The sequence below is a fragment of the Trachypithecus francoisi genome, unplaced genomic scaffold, assembly GCF_009764315.1.
Source record: "Trachypithecus francoisi isolate TF-2019V2 unplaced genomic scaffold, Tfra_2.0 Lachesis_group5, whole genome shotgun sequence".
NCBI classification, from domain to species: Eukaryota; Metazoa; Chordata; class Mammalia; order Primates; family Cercopithecidae; genus Trachypithecus; species Trachypithecus francoisi.
In genome coordinates this window covers 92,674,700-92,687,236 of record NW_022681470.1, presented here as the reverse complement: position 1 = coordinate 92,687,236, position 12,537 = coordinate 92,674,700, and the positions used below count along the sequence as shown (strand labels likewise).

Sequence of the window (12,537 nt, the reverse complement as noted above, 5' to 3'; positions counted from 1 at the left end):
ACCTAGAGAAGTGGAATTATTGGATCATATAGTCATTCTTTTTTGTGTGTGTGTGTCAAGGTCTCACTCTGTTGCCCAGGCTGGAGTGCAGTGGCATAATCACAGCTCACTGCAGCCTCGACTTCCTGGGCTTAAGTGATCCTTCCACCTCAGCCCCCCGAGTATCTGGTACAACAGGCACATGCCACCACACTCAGCTAATTTTTGTATTTTTTGTAGAGACAGAGTTTCACCATATTGCCCAGGCTGTCCTATGGTAATTTTTTTTGACATGGAGTTTTGCGCTTGTTGCCCAGGCTGGAGTGCAATGGCGCAATCTCGGCTCACGGCAACTTCCGCCTCCTGGATTCAAGCGATTCTCCTGCCTCAGCCTCCCGAGTAGCTGGTATTATAGGCACCTGCCACCATGCCTGGCTAATTTTTATATTTTTAGTAGAGACGGGATTTCATCATATTGCTCAGGCTGGTCTGGAACTCCTGACCTCAGGTGATCTGACCGCCTCAGCCTCCCAAAGTGCTGGGATTACAGGCATGAGCCACCGTGCCCGACCGGGTTACGTGTGTGTATATATATATATCCGTGCCCGACCGGGTTACGTGTGTGTGTGTGTGTGTATATATATATATTTTTTTTTTTTTTCTGAGCTAGGGTCTTACTCTATCACCCAGACTGGGGTGCAGCGGCCTGATTTTGGCTCACTATAACTTCCACTTCCCAGGATCAAGCGATCCTCTCACCTCAGCCTCCCTAGTAGCTAGGACTACAGATGTACACCACCATGCCCAGCTAATTTTAATTTTAAAAATTAAAAAATTTGTATTATTACTATTACTATTGAGACCAAGTCTCGCTCTGTCACCCAGGCTGGAGTGCAGTGGCGCAAGCTTGGTGCTCACTGTAACCTTCGCTTCCTGGGTTCAAGCAATTCTCCTGCCTCAGTCACCCGAGTAACTGGGACTGCAGACAAAGGCGCCCGCCATCATTCCCAGCTAATTTTTGTATTTTTCGTAGAGCTGAGGTTTCACCATGTTGGCCAGGCTGGTCTCGAACTCCTGACCTCAAGTGATCTGCCTTCATTGGCCTCCCAAAGTGCTGGGATTACAAGTGTAAGCCACCGGACTGGGCCTATTTTAAAGTTTTTTTTTTTTTTTTTTTTTGAGACGGAGTCTGGCTCTGTCTCCCAGGCTGCAGTGCAGTGGCCAGATCAAGCTCCGCCTGCCGGGTTTACACCATTCTCCTGCCTCAGCCTCCGGAGTAGCTGGGACTACAGGCGCCCGCCACCTCGCCTGGCTAGTTTTTTGTATTTTTAGTAGAGACGGGGTTTCACCGTGTTAGCCAGGATGTTAAAGTTTTATTTATTTTTATTTTGTAAAAAATTTCTGAGTGAGGTCTCTCTTTTATTTTCTATTTCATCTTAAAAAAAAAAAAAATTAGAGGTGGGGGTCTCACTGTGTTGACCAGGCTGGTCTTAAACTCCTGGCCTCAAGTGATTCTCCCATTTTGGCCTCCCAAAGTGCTAGGATTACAGGTGTGAGCCACCATGCCTGGTCTATTTTTTTTTTTTTTTTTTTTTGAGACAGAGTCTGCTGTGTCACCCAGGCTGGAGTCCAGTGGCACAATCTCGGCTCACTGCAACCTCCGCCTCCTGGGTTCAAGCAATTCTTGTACCTCAGCCTCCTGAGAAGCACGTGCCACCACGCCTGGCTAACTTTTGCATTTTTATTTATGTATATTTTTGAGACAGAGTTTCACTCTGTCACCTGGGCTGGAGTGCAGTGGCATGATCTCGGCTCACTGCAACCTCCGCCTCCCAGTTTCAAGCGATTCTCCTGCCTCAGCCTCCCGAGTAGCTGGGATTACAGGCATGTGCCACCACACCCAGCTAGTCTTTTGTATTTTTAGTAGAGACGGGGTTTCACCATGTTATCTGGGCTGGTCTCAAACTCCTGGGCTCAAGCAATCCTCCCGCCTTGGCCTCCCAAAGTGCTGGGTTTACAGGCGCGAGCCACCATGCCACACTGTCACATGGTAAATTCTATTGTTAATTTTTAAAAAATTTTTATTATTTTTATTTATTTTTAGTATTTGAGACAAGGTCTCAGTGACATGATCAGGGCTCGCTGCAGCCTTGACTTCCTAGGCTCAGGTGACCCACCTCAGCCTTCTGAGTAGCTGGGACTACAGGCGTGTACTACCACGCCTGACTAAATTTATATTCTTAGTTTTCTTAAGGCACCTCCATACACTTTTCCTTAATGGTAGTACTAATTGAGGGGATGTTTGAACCATACTTCGTGCTCTTATCTTATACTGCCCTTTATTTTTATTTTATTTTGTTTTTTGAGGCAGAGTCTTGCTCTGTCACCTAGACTGGATTGTAAGATCTTGGCTTATTGTAACCTCTGCTTCCCTGGTTCAAGCATTTCTCCTGCCTCAGCCTCCCGAGTAGCTGGGATTACAGGCGCCCACCACCTAATTTTTGTCCAGCTAATTTTTGTATTTTTAGTAGAGACAGGGTTTCACCGCGTTGGCCAGGGTGGTCTCAAACTCCTGACCTCAGGTGATCCGCCTGTCTTGGCCTCTCAAAGTGCTGAGTTACAGGTGTGAGACACTGCACGGCCTTATACTGCCTTTTATTACAGTGATTTGGGTACCTGTTATTCTTACTGGATTGTAAATTCTTTGAGGGCAGGTACTTTTTTCATATCATGGCACACATAGGGAATATTTTTTTTTTTTTTGAGATGAAGTCTCACTCTGTCCCCCAGGCTGGAGTGCAGTGGCCGGATCTCAGCTCACTGCAAGCTCCGCCTCCCGGGTTCACGCCATTCTCCTGCCTCAGCCTCCCGAGTAGCTGGGGCTATAGGCGCCCGCCACCTCGCCCGGCTAGTTTTTTATATGTTTCAGTAGAGATGGGGTTTCACCACGTTAGCCAGGATAGTCTCCATCTCCTGACCCAGTGATCCGCCCGTCTCGGCCTCCCAAAGTGCTGGGATTACAGGCTTGAGCCGCTGCGCTCGGCCCACACAGGGAATCTTTGAAGCACACTGAGGGAAATGGTCCAGAGTGAGACTAGTGGTCTAGGACTCTAGCTGGCCAAGCCCTGCCTGGGACACTGGTTAGGAAATGCTATGTACAGTACTTAGCACAGTGTCTTGAATAGCATAGGTAATTATGATTGAAAGATCCTTGGAACAGGTAAATTCGAAAAGAAACTTGTGAGATATGAGAGCAAGTATAGATCAGCAGTGGATTTGAGTTCTCACAGAATCTTGGAGATGAATGGGATCTGAAATTCTTGCCTAATCACTTTTTTATTTACAGATATCCAAACCAAGGCCCAGGGAACAAATGGAAAGCTTTAAGTTTCATGTCTGGGGGAATAATTTTTTAAAATAAAGTTAAAGCTTGCTATTCGTATGCCTTGTGGTTCTCCTTGACTTGAAGATGCCAAGGAACTGAGATTGAGCTAAAAGTTTAGCTATTTTTCAGCATGAGAGCTTGTCTTAGAAACAATCCTGATGAGTCAGAAGGATAACACAGATGACTTTCTGTCTTGCCCCGGATCCTTACGGTCATCATTTGCCTGCTTTCTTCCTGGGCATGAACAACTGTGTCAGACAATAGATCATACTTGGAGAGGGAATGGATTTCTCCAATGGCTTTGACCTATAATGCCTCATAGAGGAGTAGTTAACACACCACTCAATCCCACTGGAGTTACCCAGCTTTGTGGTTATGTAGTCTATATAAGTGGTTTTAAAAGTGAAGCTGAGATTGGGTGAGATTGTAGGCCAATTCCCATTCATCTTCTAGTGGACAGAATTATAGGAAGAAGAATGGGTATAGTTTTTCCTTTCCACCAAGGACCAAATGGGAGGAGATAGTCTTAATTTAACAGAAAAGAAATTGATGCCAAAAAGGCTGTGCAACAGGTCTGCGAGGGCAGGGGAATTGAGTAATCAAGGGAGGCCAAGGCATACCCGATTTCTCTGAAGCTGTTTGAGATCAGGAAGGGAGCTGTGTTGTTTGACTGGGCCTGGGATGAGTGTACCTCTGACAGAGGTGGGGCACAGACAAGATGGCCTCTGTTGTCCAACCCTTCATATGTGCTTTATTTAATGTGTTTCCTTTACTGTCCTGAAACAGTGAGGCCTTACGTCATTTCTTTTTCTCTTAGTCAGATTCTGAGGAAGATGAACCCACAAAGAAGAAAACTATCCTTCAGGTAAGCATTGTGACATAAACCTTTTTTTTTTCTCTTCCTGTATTATTTTCTCAAAGACAGGACTTACAGTACTCAGCAGTTTTCAAATTAGGTTTAGAGCAAACACAGATATTTGAGGACTATTTAGGTTTGGCTTTGTTTTTCTTTATAACTTCAGACCTTGTGTATCTCTACCCTCTCTACTCTGTTCCTGGCTTTAACATGCTGGTATTACCTTTCCTGGAAGACAGGCAGTGGTAGGGAGATGAATTGTAACTCAATTCAGTTCATTACATAGAGTGTAAAAGGATTATTTAGGGAGGGTAGAATAAGTGGATTAGTCAAAATGATGTTAAAATTGTCTATCTTCTCTCTATCTTATTTTTAACCTGGAAAATAAGCATTTAAATAGCACTTACTGTGTACTAGGCACTGTTCTAAGTGCTTTACTAGCATTTAATTGATTTCATCCTCATGATAGTGCCTAAGTCATAGTATTATCATCCCTGTTTTACATACGAGGAATTTGCCTAAGATCAGACAACTAGTATGGGCAGAGCTGGGATTCAGACTCAGGCAATCTGACAATTTTTTTTTTTTTTTTTTTGAGACGGAGTTTCTCTCTTGTTGCCCAGGCTGGAGTGCAATGGTGTGATCTCGGTTCACCACATCCTCCTCCTTCTAGTTCAAGTGATTCTCCTGCCTCAGCCTCCTGAGTAGCTGGGTTTACAGGCATGCGCCACCACACCTGGCTAATTTTGCATTTTTAGTAGAGACGGGGTTTCTCCGTGTTGGTCAGGCTGGTCTCAAACTCCCGACCTCAGGTGATCTGCCCACCTCAGCCTCCCCAAAGCGCTGGGATTACAGGTGTGAGCCACCGCGCCTGACCAGTCTGTTGAGTCCAAGCTCTTAATTGCTGCACTTAGCTCCTTGTAATTGAAACCAGAAGTCCTCAACAAGACAGTGCTAGTAGATGATTTCCCTGCTGTTTGCTTCTGTTTCCCCTCATCTCAGTACCATTATCCTGGCCCCCAGGAGTTTCTTCCCATTCCTTCCACACTTGGTGATTTATATATTCTAACCTGATGTTGATCGTGTGTCTCAGGAAAAAGCAGAAGTGGTCCTGCTTTTGTAAAGTGGCTGACTTGCCTGGCACGGTGGCTCACACCTGTAATCCCAACACTGGGAGGTCCAGGCAGGCAGATCACCTGAGGTCAGGAGTTTGAGACCAGCCTGACCAACATGGTCTCTACTAAAAGTACAAAAATTAGCTGGCCGTGGTGGCGGGTGCTTGTTGTCCCAGCTACTCGGGAGGTTGAGGCAGGAGAATCGCTTGAACCCAGGAGACGGAAGTTGCAGTGAGCTGAGATTGTGTCACTGCACTTCAGCCTGGGCAACAGAGCAAGACTCTGTCAAAAATAAATAAATAAATAAATAAATAAAATAAAATTAAATTAAATTAAAAATAATAAAATAAAATAGTGGCTGTCTTGTGATTCAAGTATATGGTACGAAGCTGCCCCTTCTCCTGACTCGGTTAAATGTTGCTTCCACCTCTGAGCAGTCTTAGAAGGACGTATTTGTGTGGAAGTTGGAAAGATTACTGGTGAGGCTGGTGTTTGTATTTATAGTGGATGAAAACGGAGTCATGGACGACGCTGGCGTGCTGAGACTGAGCAAAGGCAGTCCTGTTACCAGGATAGCTTCCTGGAGGAGGTGGACTGGCTCAGAAGGTGCCCTCACTGTAAGACTAAAGACTGTAAAGAACAGTCTTCCAGGTGGTAGGAAGAAATGAGTAGACAGAGGAATTGTGACCTCTTAAGGCAAAGTGGGGACCTAGGACTGCAAAGTGTTGTAGCCATGACCCCACATATCTGATAAGTCAGACACTTCAAAGGTAGCCTGAGGGTGTGCTCCGCCCCATACCTCAGTCTGGTTCCTATGAACCGGCGCCTCTGGGCGCCGCCAGGCTGGACTAACCCAAATTTGTGAACACACACACAGCAAGAAGAGCACACTCTCCAGATGAGCAGTTGTGTGTGGCTTGACTCAAATGTCTTATTCACTCTGGGCATTTCTTGGCTGAGAAGGCTGGAGTACACAGGTACTCTAAGACAGTGACACAGTGACCGTATCCGTTCTCTTTTTCCAATGGTCATTTCCCTCAGCTCTACAGTTAGGCCAAGCTGGCCTTTTAACATAGAGAAAGCAGAATCTGAGAGATTCTTTTGGGTAATAGGAACTCTGAATGGGCTGGGCCAATTAGCTTACAGATCAAAAGTTAAATGCTTGATTCTGGCATTAACAAGCTAATATGCCACATCTATAGGGCCTTCCTTGGGTAGAGTAGGGGACTTTCTTCAGATTAAAAAAATGCAGCATATATATACTAATTTCTGGCTGACAAAACTTCCTCTGTTTGTATGATAGCACTAAACATGCTAAAATTACATAGTTTTGTAAAAAGCAGTAATGTCTTAGTTAGGGAAATTTGCAAGCTGAAATAAGCTGAAAAGAACTGAAGATGATCTTATAAAAACCCTTTCAGTCAGCTAATGTAGGATTCTATGGTCGTAACTAAAAAATACCCTTAGGCCAGGCGCTGTGGCTCATGCCTGTAATCCCAGCACTTTGGGAGGCTGAGGCGGGTGGATCACAGGTCAGGTGTTCAAGACGAGCTTGGCCAAGATGGTAAAACCCCGTCTCTACTAAAAATACAAAAATTAGCCAGGCATGCATGGTGGTGGGCCCCTGTAATCCCAGCTACTCGGGAGGCTGAGGCAGAGAATTGCTTGAACCTGGGAGGCAGAGGTTGCAGTAAGCCGAGATCATGTCACTGCACACCAGCCTGGGTGATAGAGCAAGACTCCGACTAAAAAAAAAAAAATACCCTTAGCCCTTGAGTCCTGAGGGAGCTGCTCCATCCACACCAAGGCTTCAGGTTCCTATCTAAGGGGGGAAAGAAAAGAGAAAGGAAATCCTGTTTCCTGTGCTCTGGGGATGGTGACAAGGAGAGCAATTTAAAGGGTTGGAAAAAGCTGTGTGAGGCACCTTGCAGTCTCTGGACTCACTGCTTCCTTGTTGAGCATGCTGGGTCTCCAGTCTTTCCTAGGCACCATTAGCACTGCCGAGGGGTCTCGCTCAGGGTTAGCTTTCTCCCTTGATTAGGCAAAGGGACTATTATTTATTTATTTATTTATTTATTTGAGACGGAGTCTCACTCTGTCACCCAGGCTGGAGTTCAGTAGTATGATATTGGCTCATTGCAACCTCCGCCTCCTGGGTTCAGCGCAATTCTCCTGCCTCAGCCTCCCAAGTAGCTGGGATTATAGGCACCCGCCACCATGCCTGGCTAATTTTTGTATTTTTAGTAGAGACGGGCCTTCAGTATGTTGGCCAGGCTGGTCTGGAGCTCCTGACCTCATGATCTGCCCACCTTAGCCTCCCAAAGTGCTGGGATTACAGGCATGAGCCACTGCGCCTGGCCGGGAGGGAACTTCTGGCAGCAGTATGAATGTCTCTTTTGGACAGAACCTTGTTCCTGATTTTGGGTAGTGTTTCGAAGGAAGGCGAGGGCTCTTGTGTTGAGAGGTCCTTCAGGACATGGAGAGAAGTTGAGTGATGAGCTGGAGAGACCTGGGCTTTTTGGGAGGAAGGATGATGTGAGGTTAAGAGCATCATATTTGTTGAAGACACAGAGTTGAGGAAGGCTCGCTCTGTGGAAGAGGGCAGTGGAGCTGGGTTGGGATGGAAGAGAAGAAGAATGATACCTCACCTTGGGAGAAGCAGCCCGCAGCAAGGTCTGAGGTAGCAGGAGTCAAGCCCAGATTGGGTGGCCTGAGTGGATGGAAGTAAGGAGGAAACAAGGGCTGGTAAGACTTTAGGCTAGAGAACTTATCTGTAATTGTTGTTTTTGGTGTTGCTAGTACATAAAATCTCACTTGTCATCTTTCTTTCCTCCTACCCCAAACCTGGGCTCACCAGGGATCCGGCGAGGGGACTGGTTTGTCTGCCTTGCTTCCCCAACCTAAAAACCTGACTGTGAAAGAGACTAACAGGTTGCTCCTGCCCCATGCCTTCTCCCGCAAACCCTCGGATGGCTCCCCTGATACTAAGCCCTCCAGACTGGCTTCTAAGACCAAGACTTCCTCTCTTGCCCCTGTTGTGGGCACCACAACCACCACTCCGTCGCCCTCTGCTATCAAGGCTGCTGCCAAGAGTGCTGCCCTGCAGGTGACAAAGCAGATCACGCAGGAGGAAGATGACAGTGATGAGGAAGTAGCCCCCGAAAACTTTTTCTCCCTCCCTGAAAAGGCCGAGCCACCTGGAGTTGAGCCATACCCTTACCCCATCCCCACTGTCCCTGAAGAGCTGCCTCCAGGCACGGAACCAGAGCCGGCTTTCCAGGACGATGCAGCCAACGCCCCCCTTGAATTCAAGATGGCAGCAGGCTCAAGTGGGGCCCCTTGGATGCCTAAGCCTGGGGATGACTACAGCTACAATCAGTTTTCCACGTATGGCGATGCCAATGCTGCTGGTGCTTATTATCAGGTGGGTAGGAGGCACAGAGGGCAGGTGAGGGAATATTGGAACATGGTGGTCAAGGAGAGCTTTGAGCTAGTGATACAGCCTCTGTGGTGTCACTTTGGCTCAATTTATTAGGCCGCAGAACATACCTGTATTCTGAACCATATTAATCTAAATTGCCCAAGTCTTGAAGTCTGACAGGGTGAACCACATAAATGACACCTTTATTCTGAAAACAATCTATTTATTGTTTATTGATCCATAATATTTGTACATATTTGTGATTGATATATATATATCTGTTTTTTTCTTCCTAACCTTTATTTTAGGTTCAGAAGGTACATATACAGGTTTGTTACATGGGTAACATGTTTTATTTTTTGTATTTGTACATGGGTAAATTGCATGATACAGGGGTTTGGTGTACAGATTATTTTGTCACCCAGGTAATGAGCATAGTACCCGATAGGTATAGTGCCTGATAGGTAGGTTTTGGCTTTTTTTTTTTTTTTTTTTGGAGAGAGAATCTATGTCGCCCAGGCTGGAGTGCAGTGGTGCAATCTTGGCTCAACTGCAACCTCTGCCTCCTGAGTTCAAGTGATTCTCCTGCCTCAGCCTCCCAAGTAGCTGGGACTACAGGTGTGTGCCACCACTACCACGCCCCACTGATTTTTGTATTTGTATTTTATATTTTTTGAGATGGAGTCTTGTTCTGTTGCCCAGGCTGGAGTGCAGTGGCACGACCTTGACTCACTGCAACCTCCACCTCCCAGGTTCAAGCAACTCTCCCTCCTCAGCCTCCCTAATAGCTGGGACTACAGGCACATTCCACCATGCCTGCTAATTTAATTTTTGTATTTTTAGTAGAGACGGGTTTCACCATGTTGACCAGGTTGGTCTCAAACTTCTGGCCTTAAGTGATCTGCCCGTTTCAGCCTCCTAAAGTGATAGGATTATCGTGTGAGCCACCACACTTGGCTGTAATAGGTAGTTTTTGATCCTCACCCTCCATACTCAAGTGGGTCCTGGTGTCTGTTGTTCCCTTCCTCGCGTCCATGTGTACTCAGTATTTAGTTCCCATTTATAAGTGAAAATGTGGTATTTGGTTTTCTGTTTCTGTGTTAATTTGCTTAATGGCTTCCAGCTCCATCCATGCTGCTGCAAAGGACATGATTTTGTTCTTTTTTTATGGCTGTGTAGTATTCCATGGTATATAGGTACCACATTTTCTTTTTTCAGTCTACTGTTGATGGGCGTGTAGGTTGATTCTGTGTCTTTGCTGTTGCGCATAGTGCTGTGATGAACATGTGTGCATGTGTCTTTACAGTAGAATAATTTGTATTCCTTTGGGTATATACCCAGTAATGGAGTTGCTAGGTTGAATGGTAGCTCTGTTTTAAGTTCTCTGAGAAATCTCCAAACTGCTTTCCATGGTGGCTGAACTAATTTACATTCCCATCCCCAGTGTATAAGTGTTCTCGTTTTCTCCACAACCTTGCCAGCATCTGTTATTTTTTTACTTTGCAATAATAGCCATTCTGACTGGTGTGAGATGGTATCTCATTGTGGTTTTGATTTGTATTCCCTGATAATTAGTGATGTTGAGCATTTAAAAACATAGATATTGGCCATTTCTTTTTTTTTTTTTTTTTTTGAGACGGAGTCTCGCTCTGTCGCCCGGACTGGAGTGCAGTGGCCGGATCTCAGCTCACTGCAAGCTCCGCCTCCCGGGTTTATGCCATTCTCCTGCCTCAGCCTCCCGAGTAGCTGGGACTACAGGCGCCCGCCACCTCACCCGGCTAGTTTTTTTTGTATTTTTAGTAGAGACGGGGTTTCACCGTGTTAGCCAGGATGGTCTCGATCTCCTGACCTCGTGATCCGCCCGTCTCGGCCTCCCAAAGTGCTGGGATTACAGGCTTGAGCCACTGCGCCCGGCCTGATATTGGCCATTTCTATTACTTGTTTTGAGAAGTGTCTATTCAGATCCTTTGCCCACTTTTTCATGAAATTATTATTTTAATTGTTGAGTTTTTTGTATATTCCACAATATAGTCCCTTGTCAGATGGATAGTTTGTAAATATTTTCTCCCGTTCTACATGTTGTCTCTTCATTCTGTTGTTTCCTTTGCTATGCAGAAGCTTTTTGGTTTAATATAGTGCCATTTGTCGAAGTTTGGTTGTGTGTGTTTTTTTGTTTTGTTTTGTTTTTTTCCCCAAGATGGAATCTCGCTCTGTCGCCTAGGCTGGAGTGCAGTGGTGTAATCTCGGCTCACTGCATCCTCTGCCTCCCAGGTTCAAGAGATTCTCTTGCCTCAGCCTTGAGTAGCTGGGATTACAAGTGCCTGCCACCACACCCAGCTAATTTTTGTATTTTTATTTATTTATTTATTTAGAGACGGAGTTTTGCTCTTGTTGCCCAGGCTGGAGTGCGATGGCACAATCTCGGTTCACTGCAACCTCCGCCTCCCATGTTCAAGTGATTATCCTGCCTCAGCCTCCTGAGTAGCTTGGATTACAGGCATGCGCCACCACACCTGGCTAATTTTTTGTATTTTTAGTAGAGGCGGGTTTCTCTATCTTGGTCAGGCTGGTCTCGAACTCCTGACCTCAGGTGATCCGCCCATTTCAGCCTCCCAAAGTACTGGGGTTACAGGCGAGAGCCACCGCGCCTGGGCATTGTTTTTATTTAATTAATTAATTAATTAATTAATTTTTTTATTGAGACAGGGTCTTGCTCTATCGCCCAGGCTGGAGTGCAGTGGTGCAATCCCAGCTCACTACAACCTCGGCCTCCCGGGTTCAAGCGATTCTCCTGCCTCAGTCTCCTGGGTAGCTGGGATTACAGGCATGTGCCACCACGCCTGGCTAATTTTTTTTGTATTTTTAGTAGAGACGGGGTTTCACCATGTTGGCCAGGCTAGACCCAAACTCCTAACCTCAAATGATCTGCCCACCTGGGCCTCCCGAAGTGCTGGGATTACAGACGTGAGCTACCGCGCCCTGCCTATTTTTAATTTTTCATTTTTTTACTTTTGAGATGGAGTCTTGCTCTGCCACGCAGGCTGGAGTGCAGTGGTGCAATCCCGGCTCACTGCAACCTCCACCTCCCGGATTCAAGCGATTCTCCTGCCTCAGGCCTCTCGAGTAACTGGGATTATACACGCCTGCCACCATGCCTGGCTAATTTTTCTATTTTTAGTAGAGACTGGGTTTCACCGTGTTGGTCAGGCTGGTCTGGAACTCCTGATCTCAGGTGATCTGCTCGCCTTGGACTCCCAAAGTGATGGGATTACAGGTGTGAGCCACCGTACCCCGCCGACTTTTGGTTTTATTGCCTGTGCTTTTGAGGTTTTTAGCTGTAAAATTTTTGCCTAGACCAATGTCCTGGAGCACTTCCCCTGTGTTGAAAACAAAATCTGATTGTGGGAGCTGATGAGAGGTATGAAGGGAAGGCGGAAGAGGACTGATATCTAATCTTGGAGTTACAAGATAGCTTCCTCAAATGTGGATGATGAGGATAAGGGAATCTATGGCATAGACTTCTAGATAGCAGTTAGTCTTAAGAAGAGTTTCTAGAGGTGAGGAGTATTGAGAAAAACAGGAAGGGACAGTTGGGGCTGAAGAGGAAAGAAGGGAATCTGGAGGGTTGAGTGCAAAATAAGAATAAAGAGAATCCCCTCACCATCATCTCCCCCCCCCCGCCAAAAAAAAGAAGAATAAAGAGAATCATGAGCATGATTTGAGGTTTGAATCTCAAGCTGAGTTTGGGCAAGTTACTTAACCACCTCTCTCAGTCTCAGGT

General features: G+C 46.1%; 1 protein-coding gene across 1 annotated transcript in view; it reads left to right on the top strand.

Annotated features, from left to right (window-relative positions):
* The window catches only part of PRCC (proline rich mitotic checkpoint control factor), a 35,775-nt gene that overhangs the window by 11,654 nt on the left and 11,584 nt on the right, over positions 1 to 12,537 (top strand). The window contains exons 2-3 of the mRNA XM_033200666.1: positions 4,182 to 4,229; positions 8,193 to 8,759. Of these exons, the coding sequence (XP_033056557.1) occupies positions 4,182 to 4,229; positions 8,193 to 8,759 (615 nt within the window). The remainder of the gene's footprint in view (positions 1 to 4,181; positions 4,230 to 8,192; positions 8,760 to 12,537) is intronic.